This window comes from Oryctolagus cuniculus, chromosome 12 (genome assembly GCF_964237555.1).
Source record: "Oryctolagus cuniculus chromosome 12, mOryCun1.1, whole genome shotgun sequence".
Lineage (NCBI taxonomy): Eukaryota > Metazoa > Chordata > Mammalia > Lagomorpha > Leporidae > Oryctolagus > Oryctolagus cuniculus.
Genome location: NC_091443.1, coordinates 109538697 through 109565217, shown reverse-complemented (window position 1 = coordinate 109565217; position 26521 = coordinate 109538697). Strand labels below are relative to the sequence as shown.

General features: G+C 63.7%; 1 protein-coding gene and 1 long non-coding RNA gene across 4 annotated transcripts; one reads left to right on the top strand and one right to left on the bottom strand.

Annotated features, from left to right (window-relative positions):
* Window positions 1-13861: 13861 nt before the first annotated feature.
* LOC138844566 (uncharacterized) lies at window positions 13862-16305 on the bottom strand. Its single transcript, XR_011380499.1, has 3 exons — window positions 15975-16305; window positions 15198-15322; window positions 13862-14913 (listed from the first exon to the last, which is right to left on the bottom strand). It is a non-coding gene; the product is annotated as an uncharacterized lncRNA (long non-coding RNA).
* A 252-nt stretch (window positions 16306-16557) lies between these two features.
* On the top strand, window positions 16558-26041 carry TBC1D21 (TBC1 domain family member 21). Of its 3 annotated transcripts, none has more exons than XM_070053426.1 (11): window positions 16558-16788; window positions 17672-17779; window positions 17888-17991; window positions 19371-19465; window positions 20694-20804; window positions 21063-21223; window positions 23386-23482; window positions 23588-23688; window positions 24311-24427; window positions 24800-24883; window positions 25881-26041. In XM_070053426.1, exons 1-11 carry the CDS (start codon window positions 16729-16731, stop codon window positions 25911-25913), a joined length of 1071 nt encoding a protein of 356 aa, XP_069909527.1. In that variant the 5' UTR covers window positions 16558-16728; the 3' UTR covers window positions 25914-26041. The 3 variants fall into 3 exon arrangements, with proteins under 3 accessions (XP_069909527.1, XP_069909529.1, XP_069909528.1); XM_070053428.1 differs by having other exon boundaries at window positions 19352-19465; window positions 21123-21223; XM_070053427.1 differs by having other exon boundaries at window positions 16561-16788; window positions 21123-21223.
* Window positions 26042-26521: the final 480 nt, after the last annotated feature.

Sequence of the window (26521 nt, the reverse complement as noted above, 5' to 3'; positions counted from 1 at the left end):
CCCCCTGAGTGCACTGCTGCCTAGCTCCCCCCGCCCAGTCCTGCTGCCTCCCCTCCCCCGAGTCCAGGCCTCGCCGAGTCTTCGGCATGGATAGCAACCGTGTCTGGAATCCAAAGTGCAGCCGTCCTGGCGCTGTGGGATGAGGCCCTGCGACCCCCGCTCACCGCTGGCCTCTCGGACCCAGGCCCAGCAGACTGAAGAGGGGAGCTGCCAGCAGAGCCGCGTGCCTGGCTCTCTTGAAAGGTGCTGCTCCTCCGACAGCTCTGACCGCGGGGTCCACACTCCGGCCCGAGCGGAGCTGCCCCCAGTGCGCAGAAGCGAGCCCCACGCGTGTCCGTTCCCCCTTCCTGTGAGCCTGGGGACGCTTTCTAAGGATGTGCCAGTTGCTGCTGCGACATTAGCGCAGCACTGAGTGTCCCAAGCACGGAGCGGGGTCCGAGTCTCCTGGAGAAGTTTTGAATTGTCCTGGGCGTGGCTCGGGGAGTGGCGTGAGTGCCCTCGCTTGTTTCCTTGCGCTGGAAGTCTTGGCTCCATCACAAGCTCCCCGTGGACTGTAGGACACGGTGGGTGTTTTCCTTTTATCCCATTTGGGCCTCCCTCAGTCCCGGATGGAGCAGAGAGTGTGTTCCCTGCAGACACCAGCACCAGCCCCTCCTTCTGCACAACAGGTGAGCCGCGTCTCCCAGGGCAGACCTGACCTTGGCCAGACGGTGTGTGAGCAGGCCACTTGTCTGTTGTTTCAGGAAGGTACAAGGGGACTTTAGAAGTTAAGTGGTAGGGCCAGCGCTGTGGTGCAGCGGCGTAAGCCCTGGCCTGAAGAGCTGGCATCCCATATGAGCGCCGGTTCTAGTCCCGGCTGCTCCCCTTCTGATCCAGCTCCCTGCCATGGCCTGGGAAAGCAGCGGATGATGGCCCAAGTCCTTGGGCCCCTGCACCCGTGTGGGAGATCCAGAGGAAGCTCCTGGCTCCTGGCTTCGGATCGGTGCAGCTCCAGCTGTGGCGGCTACCTGGGGAGTGAACCAGCGGATGGAAGACCTCTCTCTCTGCCTCTCCTCTCTGTAATCTGACTTTGGCACAGGTTAAGATGCCTGGGTGAATTCCTGGTTTGGAGTTCCAGCTCCATTCCCAATTCCAGCCTCCTGCTGATGCACCTTGTGGGAGGCAGCGGGTAAAAGCCAACATTTGGGCCCTGCCACCCATGTGGGAGGCCCAGATGGAGTTCCCGGCTCCTGGCTTTGGCGTGGCCAACCCCAGCTGTTGTGGGCATTTGAGGGAGATTGTGTGTGTGTGTAGGTGTGTGTGTGTGTGTGTGTGTGCCTTTCAAATAAATAAATCAACACAAAGATGGTCCACTCCTCCCAACACCTCCCAGGGGAGGCCCTGACCCCGGGCATGCTGCCCCCCAGAGCCGGGCCTCCTCTGCCCGCCTTGGCCCAGCACGCCCTGTGCTCGGTGGCAGCAGCACCACGGCCTGGGCTCAGCGTCTCTGAGAGGCCAGCTCAGGGCAGGCAGCTGCTGTTCCGGGGCTGGGGGGGCCCGGTCCTCCCTCGTCGCCTCCGTCTCCGCTGTTTTCCTCCCACCTCTCTGCTGCGTGGTCTCTCTGGGTTTTCTGCCGCGTGTGCATTTCTGCTCATCTCTCCGTCCCTCCGTCTGCCCCCGTCTCTGGTGGGATCACATTCTAGAGCTGTGCTCTCAGACCACTTCACAGATACACACTCCAGCCTGCACCGCACCGGGCGGCCTGGGCTCTGGGGGAAGAGCAACCGGGGGCGTGCCCTGCCCTCCTCTCCTCTACACAACCAGGGGAGGAGCCACACGCCAGCTCCGCCCCCTTCCCTGCCTTTAGGAGCTGGGACTTCTCTCTCCCCCTCCCTCCTCTAGGATCCCAGTTCCCGCAGCAAAGGGGAGGCTTGGTGCTTCTGGGGGGTCTGGGGCAGCAGAGGCCAGGGCCATGCTGCCATCCAGCCCGGCCCAGAGACCTGGCCTGGGCCCTGCAGCCTAGACTTGTTTTCATTTAAAAGGCAGAGTTGCAGAGGAGGGGTGGGGAGAGAGAGAGGTATCTTCCACCTGCTGGTTCACTCCCCGGATGGCCACAATGGCCAAGGCTGGGGCAGGCCAAAGCCAGGAGCTCCTTCCATGTGACTGCAGGGGCCCAAGTCCTTGGGCCATACTCCACTGCCTTCCCAGGTGCATTAGCAGGGAGCTGGATTGGAAGCAGAGCCGCTGGGACTGGAATCAGTGCCCACGTGGGATGCTGGCACCGCAGGTGGTGGCTGAACCTGTTACGCCACAGCGCCTACCCAGAGCGGCCCTATTTACAGCACTCCGGCATCCACAGTCGGGCTTACCGCGGTCCGCAGCTGTGGGGTGGGTTGGATTTGGGGTCAGCGGGATGAGGAAGGAGCAGGCTGCGGCCCCTACTGCCTCGTGGGGGAGGGGACGGGGTGTGTTCGCCTTCCAAGGGACTTAAATGCGGGCTAAGACTGGATGCCAGAGAGCAACCACGGGAAGCAGGCTGGGGATGCCAGGACGGACCAGCAGGCCATGGTCCCTGTCCCTCGAGACACTCAGGAGTCACAGAGGAGAGGCGCCTGCCGAGCACCCAGGGCAGGCACCCGCTCAGGGCTGTCATGATGCCACCTCGCACCCGGCCCCTCAGCCTTGCAAAGCTGAGGTCCCCCACACTGACTCCGCCCCCTCCTTCCTGGCTCCGCCCCCTCCTCCCTGAGCCCCCAGCCCTCCCCCACCTCCTGTCCCAGCCCCTGTGCTGGATTCAGCCTGACCTGTGCTTTAGCACCCGGTGTGGGCCCCCTGTGCACCTGCTGGGGTCCTCCCCCTCTGGGACCCTCCCCCTCTGGGACCCTCCCCCTCTGGGACCCTCCCGGCAGCCCGAGTGTGTGTGATGGACGTAACCCAGTGATTCGCTTTTGATGAATCAGTGCCTCGTGGAGCAGGTGCCCGGCCTAGCGGCTGAGATGCTGTTAAGGGTGCCGGGGTCCCCATCAGAGTCCCTGGATCCCAGCCCTGGCTCTGCTCCTGTCTCCGGCTTCCAGCTAATGCAGACCCTGGCAGGCCGCAGTGATTCAAGTGCTTGGGTCCCTGCCACGCACGAGGGAGACCCTGATGGAGCTCCTGGCTCCCGGCTGCAGCCTGCTCCAGTCTTGGCCACTGCACCTGGGGAAGTGAACCGTCAGATAGGAACGTGCGTGCTCGCTCTCTCTTTTCTCTGTGTCTCTCATTTCAGATCGGTTTCCACGGTGCACGGGGTGCTACGAGGATTTGCAGGTGTGTGAGCTCATTCCCTGATCAGCCTCTTGAATCCTTCTCTGTAGCTGAGGACCTGAAGGCCCCGGATTGCCTGAAGCCATGAGGTCGGGCTGGACCAGGAGCACACAGCCCCGGCCTGTGAGTGACAGGCGGGCAGCACGGGCACAGGGCCTGGGTCCTGCTCAGAGAATGTTGAATGTGAGATTCGCAGGCCTCGCTGCCCTGGCCAGCTTGCAGGAGAGCCGGAGCCAGCCCTGCAGGCGCCAGCACGCTGCGCCAAGCCCAGGGCCTGGCTTGGCCCTCGGCCCAGCAGAGGGATCCTGGCTCTGGGCCTGGTGGGCACAGCCAGGGATGCATTCCGGGTCAACAGGGGTGAGAGAGGGCCCTGGGGAAGGCAGGACACAGAGGGGGCAGGCGCCAAAGGTTCCCAGCGAGAGATCCCTGCTCTCCGGGGGACCCCAGCCCCCCAGCTGCTGTTCCTGAGACCTGGGCCTGTGACGTCTCTGCCTCGGATGCCACACTTCCAGGTGACCAAGCCTACAGAGCCCCCAATCCACCCCCTCCACCTCCTCTGCCAGCTTCCTGCCTCCAGGCCTCTCCACTCGTCCAGAGCTGCCTCCCATAGCCTCAGTACCAACCCCTCCCACTACTCAGGGACGCAGCTCCCAACAACCCCCAGCCTCCTCCCCTCTCCCCAAGACACCCCCAGCGGCCAGCCCCTCGGAGCAAAGGCCCCCTTGTTCTGGTCACACACGCACACACGTGTGCACACACAGGCCCCTCTCCCGGGGCACAGAGCGCTGCCTGGGCGTGTTCTCCTCCCCCTGGGCGCCCTGGGTCAGGTGAGAAGAGAGGGGATGGACGACGAGGAATGCAGGGCTCAGAGCCGGAGCCAGCCCGGCCTCCGCACAGCTGCAAAGCTGCCGGGACCCAGTGCAGGAGGGGAGGCAGGGGTCTGGGGGACCCTCTGGCCGCACCCCGCCTGCTGCTCCTCCAGCTGCGCCTCCAGGCTCTTGGGTCACTCACATGGTGCTGGGACACCCGGGAACAAGGAGGCACAGGGGTTCCGGGTGTAGGGTGGGGGAACGCGGGGTGACCAGGCATCGCCCAGTGCCGAGACTGAGGGCTGACACAGACATGAAGGCACCGTGGAAGGCGGCGGTGGTCCCTGCCCCGTTCCCACCCCAGCCCCGTGACAGTCAGAGTCAGAGGTGGACGGACCATGCCCCGTCCGATGGCGACGGGCCCGGGAAAGATCTGCTCCGGCTCACAGGTGGCTGAGGCCAGAGACGGGGCCACCCGGGCCAGGCCTCCCTGGGGACCTCATGCTGCTCCTTTGGGGACCCCTTTGCCTCCCAGGCCTTGCAGGGGCCCAGGTCCTCTGCCCCCTCCCCCTGTGACTCCCGACCCCCAGGCCCACCCGGGGCAGGGGTCAGCGAGGTGGAAAGGGTGGCACTCCTATCTCGGTGGTGGAGCTCCCCGCCCCAGAAAACAGGAAGAGGCCAGAGCAGCACAGGCGTGAGCAGGACTGGTATGCGGGGCTGAGACGCCCAGAGAGGACAGAGGGTGGTGTGGACTGGGGGAGCCAGGGAGGGCTTCCTGGAGGAAGGGGCAGAGGGGCTCCGCCGGGCCTCCCAGGAGGTCGTTGCTACTGCAGCCAGTGTGGGCCTGGTGGGTCGGGGGTCACAGGGTCCCTGAGGCAGTGGCACCCCGCTGCTGGGGACAGCCCCAAGCACAGAAGCCCAGCCCCGGACAGCCGACAGCGGGCGGTGGGGGCCACGCGGAGGCCCGGGCAGCTGACAGCGGGCGGTGGGGGCCACGCGGAGGCCCAGGCAGCCGACAGCGGGCGGTAGGGGCCACGCGGAGGCCCGGGCAGCCGACAGCGGGCGGTGGGGGCCACGCGGAGGCCCGGGCAGCCGACAGCGGACGGTAGGGGCCACGCGGAGGCCTGGGCAGCCGACAGCGGGCAGTGGGGGCCACGCGGAGGCCTGGGCAGCCGACAGCGGGCGGTGGGGGCCACGCGGAGGCCCGGGCAGCTCCCTTCTGTTTTTGCCCGGAAGGACAGAGCACAGAGTTGACGACCAGACGACCCAGACACGAGCCGTGGGCGACCGTGTGCCTGCTTCTAGCAGGGCAGAGGCCGAGGGAGGGAGCCCGAGGAGTCCCGCTTCCTGCCGGCGGGGGAAGGAGACAGGAATCCTGCTCTGCCCACGTCTCCTACATCCGTCCATCAAGCTGCCCCCAGGGCCACGCCCATGGTGTCCGGGCCACGTCGGGGCTGGCAGGGCTGGACTTTTTTTTTTTTTTTTTTTCAAACTACCCAGCAGGAAGCGGCAGTGCTGGGACTGAACACCCGTCTCTCCAAGGACAGCGCTCAGCGTCTCTGTGCCACTGCAGGCCCCACCGGGCATCTGTGCTGCACAGCCTGGAACGGCTGAGCCAGGGAGGAAGCAGCCGCACAGGGAGGGGGGCAGGGTGCAGGTCTGGCTGCTGGCCCTGGCCATGGCCACAACCTGGCACCCCTGGGAACTGGCCCAGAGGCCGCCCCCACCAGCGAGAGCAGGGGTCTCGGCACGCCCGGCTCTGCTTCTGCTGATCCGGCCACAGCTGTCTGCGCTCAGCGCTTCCGGTCCACGCGCTCAGTCGTCCAAACGGACTCCTGCAAAGGATCCTCTTCTAGTCAGGCTTTGTTGCTGAGGGAAGTGGAGGCTGGAGGGAGTCCGGCCCCCAAAGCTTGGGTCTCCTGCAGGCCGCACTACCCACGGCCTGCAGGTGAGAAGAGACGTGCCCCTGCCCACCGCAGCGTAGGGGAGCTGCCTGGGCGGGGGCGCGGGCACTCCTGACCATGGGGGAGGCGGGGAGGAAGCCATCGGCAGAGTTCTCCTTAACAAGCAGTGTTCACCGAGGAAGGACGCGCACTTAAACACTCCCTACCTAGGGTGGCTGAGTTCTGCTTACAGATGTAGTCACGCAGGAACGACCGTTACGCTTCTGTCAGTCAAACGTGGATGAACTCGAGGTGTGAAAGCCAAACTCCTCCAAGCGATCAGTGCCGCTTACAACTTCATTAAATGTGCTTAAACAATTTCAGCTGCACGTAAACAGCTACAGTGTTTGATTTTCCTATGCAACTGAAATGTCTGATTGAACAAGCAAAACCTTTTCATCAGGTACTCGGGACACTGCTGTCAGCCTAATGCTGTGACTGTCACAGTGTCGTAAGTATCACAGCACCGCCGGTGTCGTGGCCCAGTAGGGGAAGCCACCGCCTGAGTCACTGCAGCATCCCACGCGGGCACCGGTTCTAGTCCCGGCTGCTCCACTTCTGATCCAGCTCCCTGCTGACGCACCTGGAAAGCACTGGAAGAGGATCCAAGTGCCTGGGCCCCTGCACCCATGTGGGAGACCCAGAAGAAGCTCCTGGCTCCTGGCTTCATCCTGGTCCAGCCCCGGCCATTGCAGTTTTTTGGAGAGTGAACCAGCAGATGGAAGATCTTTCTCCCTCTCTCTCTCTTACTCTTTCAAATAAATAAAATATTTAAAATATTAATTTAAAATATTTAAAAATAAAATATTTTAAAAATATATGATTATGGCTGGCGCCGCAGCTCACTAGGCTAATCCTCTGCCTTGTGGCGCCGGCACACCGGGTTCTAGTCCCAGTCAGGGCACCGGATTCTGTCCCGGTTGCCCCTCTTCCAGGCCAGCTCTCTGCTGTGGCCCGGGAAGGTAGTAGAGGATGGCCCAGGTGCTTGGGCCCTGCACCCCATGGGAGACCAGGAGAAGCACCTGGCTCCTGCTATCGGATCAGTGCGGTGCGCCGGCCGCGGTGGCCATTGGAGGGTGACCAACGGCAAAGGAAGACCTTTCTCTCTGTCTCTCTCTCTCTCTCACTGTCCACTCTGCCTGTCAAAATACATATATATATATATATATGATTATGTAGTCAGATTGAAAGTAAAAGGATTAAGAATAGCATGAAACATTATTTAAAAAAAACACTGGAGTGGCTATGTGAAAATTCAGCCAAAGTAGATTCCTGAATAAGGAAATTTATATCCAGAGGAATATTACATGAAGATAAAAGAATCAATTCATCTAGAAAATGTAGCAATTTAAGGGAGTATGTCCTCAACACTAGCAAAGAACACACAGCAAAAAAGATCGACATAATGGAAAGAAGAGACGGAGAAATGCAGCTACCAGTGCAGATGAACGCTCACTCCTGCCGGCTGATGGCCGGTCGAGAGGAAACCAGTGTGGCTGTGGAAGACCCGGCATCTGGAGCACACTGCCAGCGACGGCAGAAAGCACATTATTATCAAGCTGCTCCAGTGTAGACCAACTTCTGGGTCATCAAAAATTAAAATTGAAGGGGCCAGCGCTGTGGCGTAACGGGTAAAGCCACCGCCTGCAATGCCAGCATCCCATATGGATGCCGGTTCGCGTCCTGGCTGCTCCTCTTCTGATCCAGCTCCCTGCTAATGCCCCTGGGAAAGCAGTGGAAGATGGCCCAAGTCCTTGGGCCCCTGCCCACGTGGGAAGCCTGGATGGAGCTCCTGGCTCCTGGTTTGTCCTTGCTCATCCCTGGTCATTGCAGCCATCTGGGGAGTGAACCAGCAGGTGGTGGACCTCTCTCTCTCTCTCTCTCTCTCTCTCTGTAACTCTTTCAAATAAATTAATAAATAAACCTTTTTTAAAAAATCAAAATTTAAAATGACCACATTTGTCCTCTGACCATAATAAAAATAAGCTAGAGTTGAACAAGAGAGAGAGATCTGGAAATCTCCCCCAGATACGGGAGTTAAGCAGCGCACTGCTAGCCGCTCTGTAGGCTGGGGGCCTGAGGGGCTGGGAGCGTGGCCAGGAGCCTCCTCCCCTAACCGCTGAGGCCACACAGCCTCGGGGGAGGGGCCAAAGGCTCTGGAATTGGCAGCGTGGTTACAGGGGCACCCACTGAAGGATTTCCACACACAGAGCAGAGCAAAGAGACAGGGCTGGAGTTGTGCGTGTGTGCGTGCGTGTGTTTTGCACACTTGTGTGTGTGTGTGTGCATGCATGAGTGCGTGTGAGCGGAAGGGGCGGCCCAAATGTGCACTGATTTTGCACCAGGGTTTCTCAAGGTTTCTGCACCGAGACCCTCCCTCCCTCTTCTGCAGAGGCTGCCTCCAGTCTTCCTGGGACCCCCGCGTGCCAGTCACGCAGGCAGCTCGAGTGGGAGGACCTGGTCCCCACCACCGGGGGCTTGCTGAGCCAAGGGCACTGCAGTCCACAGAAGGGGCTGTGGCCTGTGTGACTTCCCCGGACTCTCGGCTTGTTGGGGGCAGTAGCTGGGACCCGCGGTCAGCTCCTGTCACCTACTCCTAATGAAGCCACCGTGGTGAGTGCATCCCCATCCGCACTGACCAGGCTGCGGTCCAGGCCGCAGTGCCTATTGGGAGCTCCAGACACCAATGGCCACACCACTTCAGGAGCCGTCAACACCTTCTGTAGTTCTACCGGCGCTGGCAGCCTGGAGCCCACCGTCGACGAGGTTCGCGCTGGGCACCTGCCGCCAGCTCCTCTGCACCCTGCAGCTCATCCCGGGCAAGGAAGATGCTGCTGATGACTCTGCCCCGGGCCGAGCGCTACAGCTCCGACCTCACCACACTGGAGCACCCTGATTGTGCCTTCCTGGTAGACACGAGCCATCGTGGGAGCTGTCATGAGCCGGCCAACCACGCGGTGCTCTCCACGGCAAAAACTCGGCTGCTGCCGCTTGTACCGCAGGCTGACCAGGCTGCCATTGCCACGGTCAACACCAAGCACACACCGGACCGGTGCCCCAGTGGCTTCTGGGATGGCATTAACCACCACTGCGGTAGCCGGTGCAGACCTGGCCAGCGCCCAGCGAGCTGGGTGCGTGCTGAGCAGCACTTCGGCCAGTGGGGGGCAGGTTTGACTGGACACGTGCCTCATGGGCCCGTGCTCATGGGGCGTGGGGGAGGGGAAGGAGGAAGCAGAGGCGGGCCGATCATCAGAACTTGAATGTCAATGTCAGCCCAGAGGTCTTAGGGCTCTCTGGTCAGCGGAGGTCTTGGCCCAGCTGTGATTGTGTCTGTCTTTCCCAAGACTCTTCCATCGTGTCTGAATGAGAAGGTTTTAAGGCAAAAAAAAAAAAAAAAAAAAAAAAGGGAGAGGGGGAGTCACTGGCTTGCGGCCCTGGACCTGTCTGTGCCTCCATCTCTCATCTGTTCCAGGCCCCCGGCCTTGGGCTGAGCCTCCTGGGGAAAAGTGATGTCAGGGAATCAGAGCCCCCCGCTCCCGGGAGCTGCCCCGGACCCTGGTGGAGAGCTGGGGTCGGAGGAGCCCCTGTGGTTTGGAGGAAGGCCCCGTACGTGGAGACTGACGGAGGAGCAGACTTCGCCACCGCCGGCGGGCAGTGGGGGCAGCCCGGGCACATCAAACCTCCCCCCGCAGACTTTGATCCGCCGAGATGACAGGGCAGGCGCCTGTTCTCTTTGAAGCTGCGGACAGATCAAGCCTGCTTCTTATCTCAGCCTGCCCTGGCAGCACGTGCTCCCGCCTGCTGCCGACTCGGAGAGGCCAGAACAGAGCAGCGTAGCCCGGCCCTGCGCCGGCCCTCCAGCCCCCTGCCCACCCCGGGGCACAGGGGATGAGCGGAACCAGCCTCGCCCGGCCTCAGAAGCAAGGAGGTGCAGGGGTGAGACGCAGAGCCCAGGGCCCCACAACTAAGGATTCCCCGCACCTGGGTGCCCCCTCTCTTTCCTCCGAAGTCTAGCTTTGAACTTCACCTTGTGCCGGGATCTGAAGACGCTGGGCCTGGAGGCAGGCGCGGGATGCTGGTGCCAGGTCCGCCTCTGATTTTCTGCGTGACCTTGACCGGGCTCTCGGGAGCTGGCACGCTCGCTCTGTGATGTGGACTTACTGCAAGTGTCCCCGGGCGCTCGGTGTGCGACGCTGGGGTTGGGAGCTGCCTGCAGCTGGGTTAGGGCTGCTTTGCGTGGGGGGCAGCCTCTGGGGCTACAGGGAGGGCAGCAGCCGGCGGGCGGGGCCACTCTGCCCCCTGCGTGGACAGAGGCACGGGGTTGGGTGGTGGTCCCAGGACCTTGGGCTCCTGGCTGCTGCGTGTTGGTGGCTGCACCAAGCTGCTGAGCTCTGGTTGGGGTCAGACATTGACCCCGGGCAGGTACAAGAGTGTCAGGCACTAAAGAAGTCAGTTCCTCTGCCTGCTCCTGGAGCAGGGCCCAGAGACCCAAGGGGTGGGAGCTGCACCCAGGTATTCACCTTGGGGGAGTCCCACTGCGAAGCACCCTGGTTCTGCCCTCAGAACATGGCCAGGACTGCCTGTGGAGCCAGTGCAGACCTCCCCGCCCCGCCCAGGGCCTCCCGGGGGGCAGAGGGAGAACAGGTGCCGAGGCCGGAAGATCAGGGAGCGAAGCAGAGAGATGCAGTTCAGTGTCTGCCTCTGCCCGGTGCTGGAGTGGGCCACGTCCAGAACCTCCTCTGTGTCTCCTGCACCAGAGGGGGGTCACTGTCATCTTCAGACCCCCCGTTGCCTCCCTCAGCCCAGCTCCGAGGGTCCCCTCCATCATCCGTAGCCCTGGGGGACCCCCTGCTCTGCCCTGTGCCTCACCCTGCAGATGATGCGAGAGAGAGAGTGGGGTTCACCCCCCAGCCCAGCCCACGCAGCTGTAGGCCGGCCTCCCTGCCTCCCGCCCCCCCAGGAGCCGCTTCATGCCGCTGGAGCTCAGACCGCGTGCAAGGGAGGCAGGCAGGGGCGAGTGACCACGCCCTGGCCCAGAGAAGGCCCCCACCCTGGTGCAGAGCCGCCTGCTCCGGGCTTGGAGTTGCAGCTCGGAGTGGGGGTGGGGGCACCTACAGACCTCCACCTGCGCCGGTGCTGCTGGAGCCCAGCTGCTGGGCACCCTCGGGAGGAGGAGGCTGGGGGAGGGGCTCGGGGGAGGTGTACAGGGCAGGCCTGGGTGGCCGCTCCCTGCTGCACCGGGAGGCCCTGCCCAGTCCTTCTCTCCAGATCGAAGTTGCAAGGAAACGGCATTCTTTTCTCATTAAAAATTCATCTCGGCCTGGACGGCGACCAGCCGCGACACCACTGCTCTCCACCAGCGTCCCCGCCGTCTCCTCTCCAGCTCGCTCTGCCACGTGCTTCGTGATCTGGGTGGAGGACCCCTCCCAGGCCCCCCTCCCACATCCTCAGGGTTGAGACTGAAAAACAGCCTCTGAAAATCTGTGGAGAAACCGGCGCCGTGGCTCACTAGGCTAATCCTCCGCCTTGCGGCGCCGGCACACTGGGTTCTAGTCCTGGTTGGGGCACCGGATTTTGTCCCGGTTGCCCCTCTTCCAGGCCAGCTCTCTGCTGTGGCCCGGGAGTGCAGTGGAGGATGGCCCAAGTGCTTGGGCCCTGCACCCCATGGGAGACCAGGAGAAGCACCTGGCTCCTGCCATTGGATCAGCGCAGTGCGCTGGCTGCGGCGGCCATTGGAGGGTGAACCAACAGCAAAGGAAGACCTTTCTCTCTGTCTCTCTCTCTCTCTCTCACTGTTTAACTCTGCCTGTAAAAAAAAAGAAAGAAAAGAAAATCTGTGGAGAGAGTCGTGACCGACTCCCTCTTGTGTGGGAGCACAGTTGCCCCAGCCAGCAGGGTCCACAGGCCCGCGGTGGGTGGGCAGGTGCATGTGAGGGGGGGAGCCAGGCAGGTGCATGTTGGGGGGGAGAGCCAGGCAGGTGCATGTTGGGGGGGAGAGCCAGGCAGGTACATGTGATGGGGGGCAGAGCCAGGCAGGCGTGTGTGACAGGGGAGAGCCAGGCAGGCGTGTGTGACGGGTGGGGGGAGAGCCAGGCAGGCGTGTGTGACGGGTGGGGGGAGAGCCAGGCAGAGCAGGGAAAGTGCCCTGGCTGGGGGAACCCCAGGCGAGGAGCTTAGTCCTCTCTGAGTGCTGCTGTTCACAGTGTGTTCAAAGCTTGCACGCACATAGGGGGCGTCAGAAAGTTCACGGGAAGTGAAATTCAAAGATAAGTTTATTTTGGTGCAAAAAAAAAAAAATCCCTGAAATCCGTGCATGGCTGTTTCTCAAATGCATTTCCAGATGTATACAACAAGTGTCTAATAAAAGGCAGCTGTGGCAGCGATGTCCTGAGAAAAGAGGGGGCTTCTGGTGTGCAGTGAGCAGGGGGCTTGGCCAGCAAGACAGGCCTGGCCTCGGCCCCACGCCTCAGGGCCCTGGGCTTGGTGGGGTGGGGCAGACGGCAGGGAGGGCGAGCAGGGCGCCTTGGGTGGCCGCCCTCGGCCAGGCACCTGTCTTGTCCGAGTTGCTCCCATGGGTGACTTCTAGCGACAAGACCATTGGCTGCGAGGTGGGTTCAGCAAGGCTATGGCGCCCCCACTAGCCCGCAGGACTTCCAGGGCGGCCAGGTCCCTGCTGAGGCCGTGGGGGCTGTCGACAGCGGTGCCCAGAAGAGAGCTGTCTCTGCCCTCCTGGCCCCTAACCCGCTCCCCTCTGGCTGGTCTCCAGCCTTGTGGGAGACGCCAGACTGCAAGGTGCCAGGGCAGGAAACCCGATGCAACAACATACACTCGGCGGGCGTCGAGGTGCAGGGGGTGAAGCGCTGCCTGAGACACTCGCATTCCATAGCAGAGCACCGGTTCAAGTCCCATCCACTCCGCTTCCAGTCCAGCTCCCTGCTGATGCGCCTGGGAAAGCAGGGGAGGACGGCCCTAGGACTGGGGTCCCTGCACCCACGTGGGAGACCCAGATAGAGTTCCCGGCTCCTGGCTTCCGCCTGGCCCAGCTGCATCTGGGGTGTGAAAGGTGTGTGGAGATCTCCCCTCTTCTCTCCCTCTCCCTCTCCCTCCTCTCCCTCCCCCTCCTCTCCCTCCTCTCCCTCCCCCTCCCCTCCTCTCCCTCTCCCTCCTCTCCCTCTCCCTCTCCCTCTCTCCCTCTCCCTCCTCTCCCTCTGCCTCTCCATCTCTCCCTCTCCCTCTCCCTCTCCCTCCCCCTCCTCTCCCTCCGCCTCTCCATCTCTCCCTCTCCCTCTCCCTCCCCCTCCTCTCCCTCCCCCTCCTCTCCCTCTCCCTCTCCCTCCCCCTCTCCCTCTCCCTCCCCCTCTCCCTCCCCCTCCTCTCCCTCCCCCTCTCTCCCTCCCCCTCCTCTCCCTCTCCCTCTCCCCCTCCCCCTCTCCCTCTCCCTCCCCCTCTCTCCCTCCCCCTCCTCTCCCTCTCCCTCTCCCCCTCCCTCTCCCTCCTCTCCCTCCCCCTCTCTCCCTCCCCCTCCTCTCCCTCTCCCCCTCCCTCTCCCTCCTCTCCCTCCCCCTCTCTCCCTCCCCCTCCTCTCCCTCTCCCTCTCCCCCTCCCTCTCCCTCCTCTCCCTCTCCCTCCTCTCCCTCCCCCTCCTCTCCCTCTCCCTCTCTCCCTCCCCCTCCTCTCCCTCTGCCTCTCCATCTCTCCCTCTCCCTCTCCCTCCCCCTCCTCTCCCTCTCCCTCTCCCCCTCATCTCCCTCTCCCTCTCTGTCTCCCTCTCCCTCTCCCTCTCCCTCTCCCTCTCCCTCTCCCTCTCCCTCTCCCTCTCCCACACATACTGCCCTGTCACTCTGCTTTTCAAATACATACATAAATAAATCTTGTTTAAAAGCTCTGAACTCATCCTGGCTCTCCCACAGGAGGGAAAGAGAAAAAGTCCCCTGCAGTTTTAGCAGCGAAGCTCCGTGGCTCTTCGGAAGGAAGCAAACTCGGGTGTGCGTGGTTTACATCAGGAGTTACTGGCCCCAGGCGGAGACGGCATGGGCAGGGGTCCTGTCGGGGGGCTGCACGGAGCCCTGCCGTGTGTGCTGCATTGGCGTGAGGGGCTGGGGCCAGCTAGGGGTTGACTCTGGCCTCCTCCTCTCCCCAGAGCCCAAGCAGGAAACGGCCAGTTCCTGGGGTCTCTGACCTCCTACCCGGAGGATCCCCCTGCCTCGCAGAAGCCTTCGGCCCCTCGGTGCCAGTCCGGCACCCCCGCGGCGATCTGTGTGCCCGACGCGCGCCCGTGATCACAGCGAGGACCCCCAGGCTGGCACTGGCTGACCAGCAGTGGGCTCCTCCTGTGTCAGGACCCACAGTGGGCTCTTGCTCAGCCCTTGCGTTTCGGGAGCTGTGGCCTCTCCCTGGAGCGCCCGTGCGGATGCTCAGGCTGGGTAAGAGATGGGATCAAGCAAACGCCCCCTGGGGAGGAGCCCTCCCCCCACCGGGGACAGCAACTGCACGGGTTACAGGTGTCGCCAAGATGTCACCACGCACCACTCACACAAGCCCGGGACAGGGTGCTTTCCTCGCAGATGAGGGACAGGGCGGGGTCAGCGTCCACAGTGGGTGCTGGAGCCCCCGGCCAGGAGTCCCATCTGGAAGCTGCCACAGGGCACGGTCTCCACGGAAAGGAGCCCCTCCCCCTCCTCACCTGGAATGGGCTTCAAGGTGAGGCTGGCCAGGTGCCAGGTGCCGGGTGAGGCAGGGGCGTGGGCAGAGCAAAGGGCTGGCCGAGAGCTGGAGCAGGAAAAGGTATCCCCACCCGCGACGCCAAGTCCTGCCCCCACCATGCAAGCCGTGGGCTCGGAGTCTCCTTCCTTGGGAATGGCTCAGGGCCCAGGTGGCGCCTGTGAGCAGGTGTGGAGAGAGGCGTGCACCCAACAGTTTTCCCTTGTTCAGGGACCGACGTCACACGGCAGGGTCAGGGTGGCAGGGTCAGGGTTTGGACCTGGGCCTCTTGGGCACCAAAGCCAGTGAGCTTTCTCACCACAGCTCACCCCATGTCTCAGGGTGAGCGCCCCCCCGCACCCTGCTCGGCTGCCCTCCCCTCCCCCCTCACCACCCCTGGGACAGGGGCTTCCCCCACCCCATAACGTCTTTAGTGCAAAGCCCTAGAACAGAATTTAAAGACCTGGGATTCTGGGGGCTGGCGTTGTGAGGTAGCAGCAGCTAAAGTGGCTGCCTGTGGCGCCGGCATCCCCTGTGGGCGCCGGTTCCAGTGGCTGCTCCTCTTCCGATCCAGCTCTCTGCTGTGGTCTGGGAAAGCAGCAGAAGATGGCCCAAGTCCTCGGGCCCCTGCACCCACGTGGGAGACCCGGAAGAAGCTCCTGGTTTTGGCCTGGTCCAGCCCTGGCCATTGTAGCCATCCGGGGAGTGAACCACTGGATGGAAGACCTCTCTCTCTCTCTCTTTTTTCTCTCTCTCTGCCTTTCAAATAAATTTTTTAAAGCACTCAGTTTTTTAAAACTTTATGTCATGCATTATTTTTTAGAAATGGCACATGTAATCTCTTGCAGGAATCTGTGCGTGGCAGGGGTGCGCATCAAGTCCTCAGTGTGGGGTGGGGGCACCGCGTCTCCACGTGGCTGCTCTGAGAACTTCCCTGAACCAACTGGGCGATTCCCAGGACGGCCACGCAGAGGGCAAAGGCAGGCCCGGTGCTGACCTTCTCCCGAGCTCACACCAGAAGCCGTGCGGGATCCCCCTCCCCTCCCAGGGACAGACTGCTGCAAATTCGCAGTTATCTGCAGCGTGGTGGGCGCTGACACATCCTGACCGTGAGGTCGTGAGAGCCAGGGGCTGGCTGGGCTCCCATTGCAGGGCTGGGGCCTCTGTGGCTCTGTGGATTTCAGGTCCAAGTTCAAATGCCAACCCCAGCTCCTGATTCCAGCTGGGCTCCTCTACTTACAACGGCTCCCAGTGAGGAAGGCTACGTCAAAGTCTGGGCTGCACTTTGGGCGGAGACGTGCAGGGCGGAGCCAGGAGGAGGCACAGCCTCTGAGCACCTGCCACAGGCAGGCCAGGGGTCAGAGGTGGGCGTGCCCCATCACGCCTCCAGGAGGAAGAGAGAGAAGGGAGAGGCCCTCACGTGTCCTCCTATCCAGGTGAGTCTTGCATGCGGGGGTGGGGGTGGTGTCTCAGGGGCTCAGCGATAAGTACACCTGGTCTCCAAGCCTGGATCAAAGCCCATCCCCGGCCCCCCAGCCCACACCCCCGGAGCTGCGTCTCTGAAAGTGGGAGCCAAGGAACCTGCAGCTGGGGTTCTGCGGCTCCTCCAGGTTTGGATCCTGGTCTGGCAGAGTCAGTGGCTAAAGGGGCTTGGAGGAGGAGCTGGAGCAGCCCGCCCCGCCCACACGGACCCCCACACCCTCCGTTGCATATCCCACCCCGGGGAGACCAGTGGGGTTAGCGCCTGTGGTCCCAGGTGTGTCTCTCACAACATTCTTGTGTTCCAGGGCCATTGTGATGACGGCTCCGGGGACCCTGTGATGCGCAGCTGACTGGCTCTGTGCCCTGGGGGTGGGGGTGGGGGTCAGAGAGGCCCAGTTCCTCTTGGGAAGGCAGCCCATCCCCTTGTACGGAGGGTCCCCGCTAATTAAGCCTCTCCAGGGCTCCACGCGGGCTCTGGCCGGAGGCGGCTTCACAGACACTCTGCAGGGACCATGACCACTCTCTCCCCGGAAAACAGCCTCTCCGCCCGGCGCTCGGCTTCCTTCATCCTGGTGAGTGCCCCGCTCGGCTCTGGGGGCCTCCAGGCCCTGCCCGCTGGGCGGGAAAGGGGCTGGGATGGGGTGCTGCACCTGTCTTCCCATCCGTGCCAACCAACATCGGGACTGGGACACCAGAGCCCTCTTTTACCTCCCCTGCAAGCCAGAACTCAATGGCCTTGCAGATGCTTTTTGCCAGCAATTTCGGCATGCTGCCACCAGGTGGCAGTAATGCTAGAGTGAGCAGGTGGATCCAGACCCAGCAGATCCACGCAACATCTCTTCAAAATCCTAAGCTCTAACCATCAAGAGCCTGGCCAACATCCAGTCGGATTGATACTAGCGACTAAGAGCATGATACACAAGGGCTCAGTGGGCGCCTCTCCTGGAGCTCCGGTCGCTGTGGCTTTGTTCCACTGGGCCTGGATTATGAATCTCCTGTGTATCTCTCTCCGCTGCTCCGAGCCTACGGAAGCAAGCTGTCCCTCAGCATGTGCCATGCATCGTCTTCACAAACCCGTCAAGTGCACGATGCTGCACCCTCCTCGAATAAACAGGGACACAGCGGCCCGGAGGTGCCGAGCCTTGCTTGCAGGCGCCCGGCTAGGAGGCGGCAGACCCCAGCCAGGGGCTCTGTGTCCGGACCTGCAGCAGGTGGCACCCCCTGGGCGTGTAGACACCACGCCGATTCCTGGGCCCCAGGAAACTGCAGATGGAGCCCAGAGCCCTGCACGGGTCTGGACACACAGCTGGCCTGAGCGTCCCCGGTCTTCATCGGGACTGCCAAGCGCACACCGGGGCCTCTGCTGTCTGTCGCCCGGGATTTCCAGGACGGATCTGCAGCCGCGGGCCCGGCCCGGGAGCTTTGCTCCGAAGTCCCACCTTCTTGTCCTCACAGGTGAAGAGGAAGCCGCCCATCGACAAGACCGAATGGGACAGCTTCTTCGATGAGAACGGCCACTTGGCCAAGTCCCGGGACTTCATTTGCGTTAACATCCTGGAGAGGGTACGGTCACCCCGCGCCGCCCTGTGTGGCGGTGCCCCGGGCCCGGAGGGCATGGATGGACAGGGCCGCGCGGGGCCCCACCTCCTGACCCGCTGCCCCCCACGCCAGGGCTTGCACCCTTTCGTGAGGACGGAGGCGTGGAAGTTTCTCACAGGCTACTACTCATGGCAGAGCTCCCAGGACGAGCGGCTCACGGTGGACAGCACGAGGAGGTAGGGGACCCTGGGGGAGCAGGTGCTGCCCTCCCCACCTGAACCCCTCCCCCTCCCCCACCCCACGGGGGGCTCCTGACCCTGGCCCTGCACACAGCATGTACAGCCGGTTCTTGCCGGTACTTTCTCTCCCTGGCTCCACAACCTGCCCAGTGAGCACCCCGCCTGCATTTGCACACCTCCCACCCTTGGCTGGCACTTTCTGTTCCACCCACATGCCAGCCACAAACCCAGCCTTTCCTTCCAGGCCTGGATGGGACAGGGTACCTCCTCCAGGCAGCCCTCCCAGGTCGACTCCAGGTCAGCGAGGCACTGGGTTCAGTAGCTAACACACACGCACACACACAGGCTTTGAACTTGGACAGCCTTGGTCTGGGAAGCTGGCTTCATATTTAGCCATGTGTACACTTGCCCAGGAAGTCTCCTCCCGCTGTCTCCGTCTCCCAGTCAAATGGGAGCCGTGTGAGTCTCACTGGGGGCTGGGGCGGCTGGATCGGGAAGTCCGAGTGAGGCAAAGGTGCCCAGGGGAGGGGCAGGACTTTAGGACCCACGGTTTGCACCCCTCCCATGGCGAGCGTGGGCAGTGAGAGGTTGGAGCCTGCCTCTTCCTGCCCAGGCTGCAGCGGTTGGGGCTGAGCCCCCCACCCCCACCTCCACCCTCTCCAGACCTCTGTCACCGGAGGGCCCACTGTGGATTCCTCCCCATCAGAGGTGTGGGCCTGGGAGCCAGCGAGTGGGAAAGGTGCACACAGCAGGGCCAGCCAGGGAACAACCCCGGGGGGCAGGGCCGTGAGCCGGGCCAGGGCGCTCAGCCGCCCTGGCTGTAGCCGCCGCCCATTCAGCCCACGAGCCAGGGGACGCACGCTCCAGGGCTCATTCTCCCAAGTCCCTCCTGTTGCTGTGGGCGAGGACCCCCTGCCCTCCCCTGGCACCATCCTGCTCCTGGCGGCCCTGGCACTCCTTGGCTGTGGCTGCAGCCCACCCCCCTACACAGTGCCAGCCCCCAGAGGGTCTCATCTCAACCGCCCTGCCAAGACCCCATTTCCCAATAAGGCCGCAGTCCCAGGCATGCGCTAGGTTTCTGGAGGGCGCTATTCAGCCCAGGAGGACAGCACAAAACTCCGCCTCCCCAGGGCGTTGGCTTCTGAGCCGCAGGTGCAGGGTTAAGCCCACTCTCCAGTCAAGGACACTGAGGTTGAAGAAGGGCACGGGGCATCCCCAAGGCCGGGGCCCCGGGGACAGACCCGGTGAGCAAGCCCTGGGGCCGGGGCACGGAGCTGTGCATGCGGGCAGGGGCAGCCAGTGGGGCGGGCACGGCCTGGCACGTGGCTGCTGCTCGAGGGCTCCCCGACTTGTTCAGCCCGTGTCTGTCCTCGCAGGAAAAACTACGAGGCCTTGTGCCAGGTGTGCGAGAGGCTTCAGCCTATGTTGGAAAACCTGCACCGGAACTTCGTAGAGACTCGGAATATCATCGGTGAGTGGGGGGGGGGGGCAGGGGAGGCAGGGGGAGGTGCGGGGAGGCAGGGGGAGGCAGGGGAGGCAGGGGAGGACTCGGTGCCACCCCGTTCCCACTCAGAATACTATCGGTGAGCGGAGGTGGGCGGGGGCAGGCAGGGGGAGGCAGGGGGAGGAAGGGGGAGGCCTTACGCCACCCCGCCCCCACTCGTAATACCATTGGAGAGCAGAGGCGGGTGGGCAGGCAGGGGGAGGCAGGGGGAGGCCTCGGCGCCACCCCGTTCCCAGTCAGAATACCATCGGTGAGCGGAGGTGGGCGGGCAGGCAGGGGGAGGCAGGGGCAGGCAGGGGGAGGCAGGGGGAGGAAGGGGGAGGCCTTACGCCACCCCGCCCCTACTCAGAATACCATCAGTGAGCAGAGGCGGGCGGGCAGGGGGAGGCAGGGGAGGCAGGGGGAGGCAAGAGAGGCAGGGGAGGCAGGGGAGGCAGGAGAGGCAGGGGGAGGCAGGGGGAGGCCTCGGCGCCACCCCGCCCCCACTCGGAATACCATCGGTGAGCGGAGGAGGGCGGGGGCCAGGCAGGGGAGGCCTTATGCCACCCCGCTCCCACTTGGAATACCATCGGTGAGCAGAGGTGGGTGGGCAGGCAGGGGGAGGCCTTACGCCAACCCGCCCCCACTCGTAATACCATTGGAGAGCAGAGGCGGGTGGGCAGGCAGGGGGAGGCAGGGGAGGCCTCAGCGCCACCCCACCCCCACTCAGAATACCATCGGTGAGCAGAGGCAGAGGGATCAGGCAGGGGGGAGGCAGGGGCAGGGGGAGGCCTCAGTGCCACCCTGCCCCCGCCCCCTCCTGCACATGTCCAAGGAAGCTGCCTTGGCGTGGGCCTGAACCGTGCCAGCCCAGACTGGGCTAATCCACCCACCAGGGGCTCCCTGTGGGGTTCCCCGGGCCACCTGCTGCTCTTGCTCCCTCACCTTCCTCCCTACCCGACCTTGAACTTGGCTGGGTTTGAGTTGGGCAGGGAGGTGGGCATTTCTGGCTAAGGGAACGATTTAGGGGGTTAAATTTAGGGGTTAGGCAAAGAGACACAGCTTGGGGGTGGAGAGGGGCTGAGCCTGGGGGAGCCGGTGTGCCTGTCCCAGCCCCGGCCCCAGGCCCGCCCTCCCACGAGGAGGGAACCCACTCAGCCACAGCCCCTCTGCTGCGGCGACCCGGGGCTGCCTGCCTGTCTCACTCCCAACCCAGCATACGACATCAAGAAGCTCTACGACAAAGACCCCCTGGGGAACGTCCTCGTGGACAAGAAGAGACTGGAGAAAGTCCTGCTGCTGGGCTACGTCTGCAACACCCAGACAGGTGAGAGAGTGGGCGGGTGACCCAGCGGGCGGGTGACCCAGCGGGCGGGTGAGCCAACAGCTGGGCAAGCAAGCAGGCAGATGAGCCAGTGGGCAGGTGGGCTAGCATCCAGGTAGGTCAGTGGCCAGGTCGGACCCTGCACTGCCTGGCCCCTCCTGCTGACAGCAGGTGCCCCCCCGACCCAGCCTGCCCCCACAGAGTGCCAGCGGCCAGGTGAGCCCCTGCACAAGGTGCCCCCTGACCAGCCTGCCCCCACAGAGTACCAGCGGCCAGGTGAGCCCCTGCACAAGGTGCCCCCTGACCAGCCTGCCCCCACAGAGTACCAGCGGGGCTTCCACGAGATGGCCATGCTCTTCCAGCTGATGGTGGAGCACGACCACGAGACGTTCTGGCTCTTCCAGTTCTTTCTGCAGAAAACAGTGAGCAGGGGGCCTGGGCTCAGGGACCCTCCCCATCCCCCCACAGGCAGCCCCAGCCACGCCCTGCAGCTGCCAAGCAGCCACAGGGTGACCTGTGAGGGCGACGCCAAGCCCAGGGCATGCGTGCCAAGAAGGAAGCAGGCCTGGGCTGGGAGGAGGGTGGGGGGCCGCTGGCCAGGCTGGGGTGGCACTGGCTGCCGGCATGCCCCTCCCTAGCCACGCTCCCAGGGCCCCGGGAGGAAAAGCAGTGACCCTGCCTGGCACTCAGGGCCTGCTCCCTGCAATTGCCTCTCATTGCTCCTGTCGTGGGGCCTGCGCTTCAAGCGCATGGGGCCGTGGGGCGCCCAGGTTGGGGGGCTTGATGCGCTGCTGCCTGGGGCAACCTCCCTGGACAGCCTATCCTCATGACCTCCCAGAGGCTGCCAAGAGCCCCCCTCACCCCTCTGTCTTCACCACAATGTTCTTGCTGCACCTTTCCCTGTCCTGATTGGCTCGGGCCAAAGGGTGTGCGTGAGATAACTGAGCTTCCATGATTGGGAGCCACGTGAGAGACATCTCTGCACCCCTGCCGCACGCACCCTCACATGCACACACACCCCCACATGCACACACACCCTCACATGCACACACATGCACACACACCCACACATGCACACACACCCCCACATGCACACACACCCTCACATGCACACACCCTCACATGCACACACACCCTCACATGCACACACCCTCACATGTACACACACCCTCACATGCACACACACCCTCACATGCACACACCCTCACATGCACACTCACCCTCACATGTACACACATGCACACACCCCCTCACATGCACACACACCCTCACATACACACACACCCTCACATGCACACACATGCACACACCCCCTCACATGCACACACACCCTCACACGCACACCCCCTCACATGCACACACACCCTCACATGCACACACACCCTCACATGCACACACCCTCACATGCACACACATGCACACACCCTCACATGCACACACACCCCACATGCACACACATGCACACACCCTCACATGCACACACACCCTCACATGCACACACATGCACACACACCCTCACATGCACACACACCCTCACATGCACACACCCTCACATGCACACACCCTCACACGCACACACATGCACACACACCCTCACATGCACACACATGCACACACATGCACACACCCTCACATGCACACACACCCTCACACGCACACACACCCTCACATGCACACACACCCTCACATGCACACACATGCACACACACCCTCACATGCACACACACCCTCACATGCACACACCCTCACATGCACACACACCCTCACATGTACACACCCTCACATGCACACACCCCCACATGCACACACCCCCACATGCACACACCCTCACATGCACACACACCCTCACACACACACACCTACACAAGCACCCATGATGCACACACGTGAGAGTGCTTCAAGCAGCTCATGGGAATGGAATGAGAAGAGAAGTCTCGGGGCGGGCACTTGGCCAAGTGGTGACAGTGCCACTCGGGACGCCGGCACCCACAGCAGAATCCTGGAGTTTGAGTCCCGGCTGCTCTGCTTCCAATCTGGCCCCCTGCTGGTGTGCACCCTGGGAGGCAGCCATGATGGCTGCCACCCACGTGGGAGCCCTGGGTGGAGCTCCCGGCTTCCAGCTGCAGCCTGGCCCGGCCCTGCCTGTGGTGGTTATTTGGGGAGTGAACCAGCAGGTGGAGGAGCGCTCTCTCTCTCTCTCTCTGATTTTCCAATAAACAAAACAGACAACTAAGCATTGTATCAAAGCAGCGTTTATTGGGTGTAAGACGTGTTTGACATTGTGCACACAGGGGTCTTGAAAAAGGTCATGGCCAATGGCTGTGCACTGATTACAAAATACTTTTTGCACCACAATAAACCGATTCTAAAATTCCATTTTCCAGGGCAGCCCCTGCAGACGCACTTTCTGCGAGGTCTGTGAAGCCCCCGGGTGCACCCTGGTCACAGACAGAGCCCCGTGCACGCACGCACACGCAGCCATGCACAGACACGTGGGGCCCGGGGCCTGGGGCCAGGGTGGGAGGAGGGGGTGCAGGGCTGGCGCCTGAGCGGGGACCGGGTGCCCGCCCCCTGCCCTTTGCAGGAGCACTGCTGTGTCATCAGCGTGGGGGTCGGCCGGAACCTGGACATGCTGAGCGCGCTGATCGGCTTCCTGGACCCCGTGTACGCCGAGCACCTGAGTCAGTGCCGCCCGCGCCTCCGGGGGGCGGGGGCAGCGGGGTGCGTCTGGCCGCGCGCGGAAACTCGGCCTCCCCTGACCCTGGCCTCTGCCTCCCTCCCCGCAGAAGGGAAGGGCGCCGGGGCCGTGCAGTCCCTCTTCCCCTGGTTCTGCCTCTGCTTCCAGCGCGCATTCAAGTCCTTCGACGACGTCTGGAGGCTCTGGGAGGTGAGGCGCTCGGCTGGCCCGCGGGACAGGCCCCTCCGTCCAGGGGCGGGCTTCTCCCGTCCTCCCCGGCTTGGGTGGGACGCAGCTCCGGAGCTCGGCTCTCACTCGGCCGGCCACCCTGCGCCCCCTGGCGGGAGCAGCCGGAACCTCAGTTTATCGGTTGGTTCATCCCTGCAAAGGCCCCTGGGCTGGGCGCCCTGCAGGGCACTCAGCCGCCCGCCGCCCGTCCCCAGGGCACCACGGCACCGCGGCACGCCCTCTGCCCGACCCAGCGCAGTGCTAACCTAGCACCCTGTGTCCCACGCGTCGGCTCTCACCCACTGGGCCTGCTGCTCTCCGAGCCCAAGACCATGGCCACCCTCATGTCCTGGATTGCTAAATTCCCAGCAGCCCTTGCTTTGCCAAATCTCCACTCCAAGGCTCCAGGCGGTTCCCCAGTCCCTCTGTGTCAAGCTCCTACCTGCCTCATTCATCTGGGTCCCTAGTAGCCAACGCACACCTGCCTGCCTGAGTGACTGGGGGGTGGGGTGGGTGATGGGTGGGTGGGTGAGCAGTGGGGGCCACTGCACGGGCCGGGGGATAGCTCGCCACGCCCAGGGCCCGCTGAGCCAGGTGCCTGCAGGTGCTGCTGGCAGGGAAGCCGTGCAGGAACTTCCAGGTGCTGGTGGCCTACAGCATGCTGCAGATGCTGCGCGAGCGGGTGCTGCTGAACGGCATGGGCGGGGCCGACATCCTCCTGGTGAGTGCCCCCCCGCCCTGGCGGGCCAGCACGGGCCGCACAGCACGCACCTGCAAGCCTCCCCACACGCCCACGCCCAGGCACCGGGACGCCCAGGTCTGGGGCCGTCTGGCCTCTCGGCCCTGGGACCCTCCCGTGGGGAGACAGCGTCTTCCAGCTCCTCCGAAAAGCACGCTGGTATCCTCCGTGGCCCCCAGTGACACCCCAGGTCCCTCCTAGAAGCCGTGAGACACTCGCAGGGTGGAACCCGGGCCTCCCCGGAGCCCAGGCCACCTTTGCCCTGCCCGGAACACGGAGCCCTGGAGGCCGCCCGCTGCCGAGCGCACAGGAGGGCGCGTGGGCCTCACTCGCCTCCGTCCCCCCCTCTGCCAGGCCTGCAACAGCCTCGTGGACCTGGACGCCGACGAGCTGATCTCGGCCGCCTGCATGGTTTACGCTGAGCTCATCCAGAAGGCCGTGAGTTGCCCAGGGAGGCCTCCTCCCCTCCCCCCCTCCCCTCCCCTCCCCCTCCTCCTCCTCCCCTTCCTCCTCTCCATTCCCCCTCCTCCTCCCCCCCTTCCTCTTCTTCTTCCCCCCTCCTCCCCTCCCCCTCCCCCTCCCCCTCCTCCCCTCCCCCTTCCTCCTCTCCCCTTCCCCCTCCTCCCCTCCCCTCCCCTCTCCCTCCCCTTCCTCCTCCTCCTCCCCTCTCTTCCTCTTCTTCTTCCCCCTCCTCCCCTCCCCCTCCTCCCCTCCCCCTCCTCCCCTCCCCCTCCCCCTCCCCCTCCTCCCCTCCCCCTTCCTCCTCTCCCCTTCCCCCTCCTCCCCTCCCCTCCCCTCTCCCTCCCCTTCCTCCTCCTCCTCCCCCCTCTTCCTCTTCTTCTTCCCCCTCCTCCCCTCCCCTCCTCCCCTCCCCCCTCCTCTCCCTCCCCTTCCTCCTCCTCCCCCCCTCTTCCTCTTCTTCTTCCCCTCCTCCCCTTCCCCTCCCCCTCTTCCTCTTCCTCCTCCTCCCCTTCTTCTTCCCCTCCCCTCTCCCCCTTCCCCTTCCCCTCCCCCTTCCCCCCTCTCCCCCTCCTCCTCTTCCCTCTCCTCCCCTTCCTCTTCCCCTCCCTTTCCCCCTCCTCCTCTTCCCCCCTCCCCTTCCTCCCCCTCCTCTTCCCCCTCCCCTTCCCCCTCCTCCCCTCTCCCCTTCCTCCCCTTCCTCTTCCTCCTGCTCCTCCTCTGAGAAGCCTTCCCTGACCTCCCCAGCCAGCCCACGGCAGGTGCACCCAACTTCCAACACGGGCTCCCGGCCACCACCCCGTGGAAGGTGGTCTGTGTGATTTCCCCGCTGTGTGCGAGAGTGGCCCCTGGGCAGGCTGCACTCCCCGAGACCTGGCCCTTACCCCTCACCCCTGCCTGCACCTCAGTGGCTCACAGGGAGGTCGCTGGCCGGGTGAGGAGTGAGAGTCCCTGCTGGAGCCCTTCTCTTGCCCAGGTTCCCCAGCCGTTGAAGGACTTCCTTCTCTGAGGATGCTGGGGTCCACAGAGGACGGGCGCCCCCAGGACAGACGGAGGCACTTCCTGGGACACGAGGAAGAGGACCCAGCCGATGGGGCGCGGGGTGGGGGAGTATTTAATACAGCCGGACAGAAGCCCCCCGGAGTGGCAGTTTGTGACGTGAGGGCTGAGGCAGGGTGGAACAAGAGGGAGAGTCGGGTGAGCAGACCCCTCAGGAGGCTGGGGGGCTGGGGGGCGGGCAGAGGCTGGAGCGCAGCTGTGAGGTCGGCAGCTCACCTCCCGCCGAGCTCCAGGGCTACAGCAGTGCCTGTCTGGGAGCAAGTGCCCAAGGGGCCTTCCAGACTCCCGGGGGAGCCCATCCTGGGACTCACCCACTCCCGAGAGGAGGGGCTGGCTCCCATGCCCCACCCACTGATCCCCCAACTCCCAGTGCACCAATTGTCCCCCAGAGCTGCCCCCTGCTCTGTGGAGGGGCACAGCCCAAACCCCTGGTCAGCAGGTCACCCCTCCCCGTTTCCAATCTCCTTCATAATGGCAGCTTCTGCTCTCAGCCCAGGCCCCGTCCCGGGACTGAACTGTGCCTGCCACACTCAGGATCTCTGAGTCAGCATCTTCACC

Coding starts and splice junctions, on each gene's coding strand:
- TBC1D21 (XM_070053426.1), top strand. CDS start 16,729: ATGACCACTCTCTCCCCGGAAAACAGCCTCTCCGCCCGGCGCTCGGCT. Junction 17,992..19,370: donor ACGGTGGACAGCACGAGGAG/GTAGGGGACCCT, acceptor CTGTCCTCGCAG/GAAAAACTACGAGGCCTTGT. Junction 20,805..21,062: donor CGTCTGCAACACCCAGACAG/GTGAGAGAGTGG, acceptor CTGCCCCCACAG/AGTACCAGCGGCCAGGTGAG.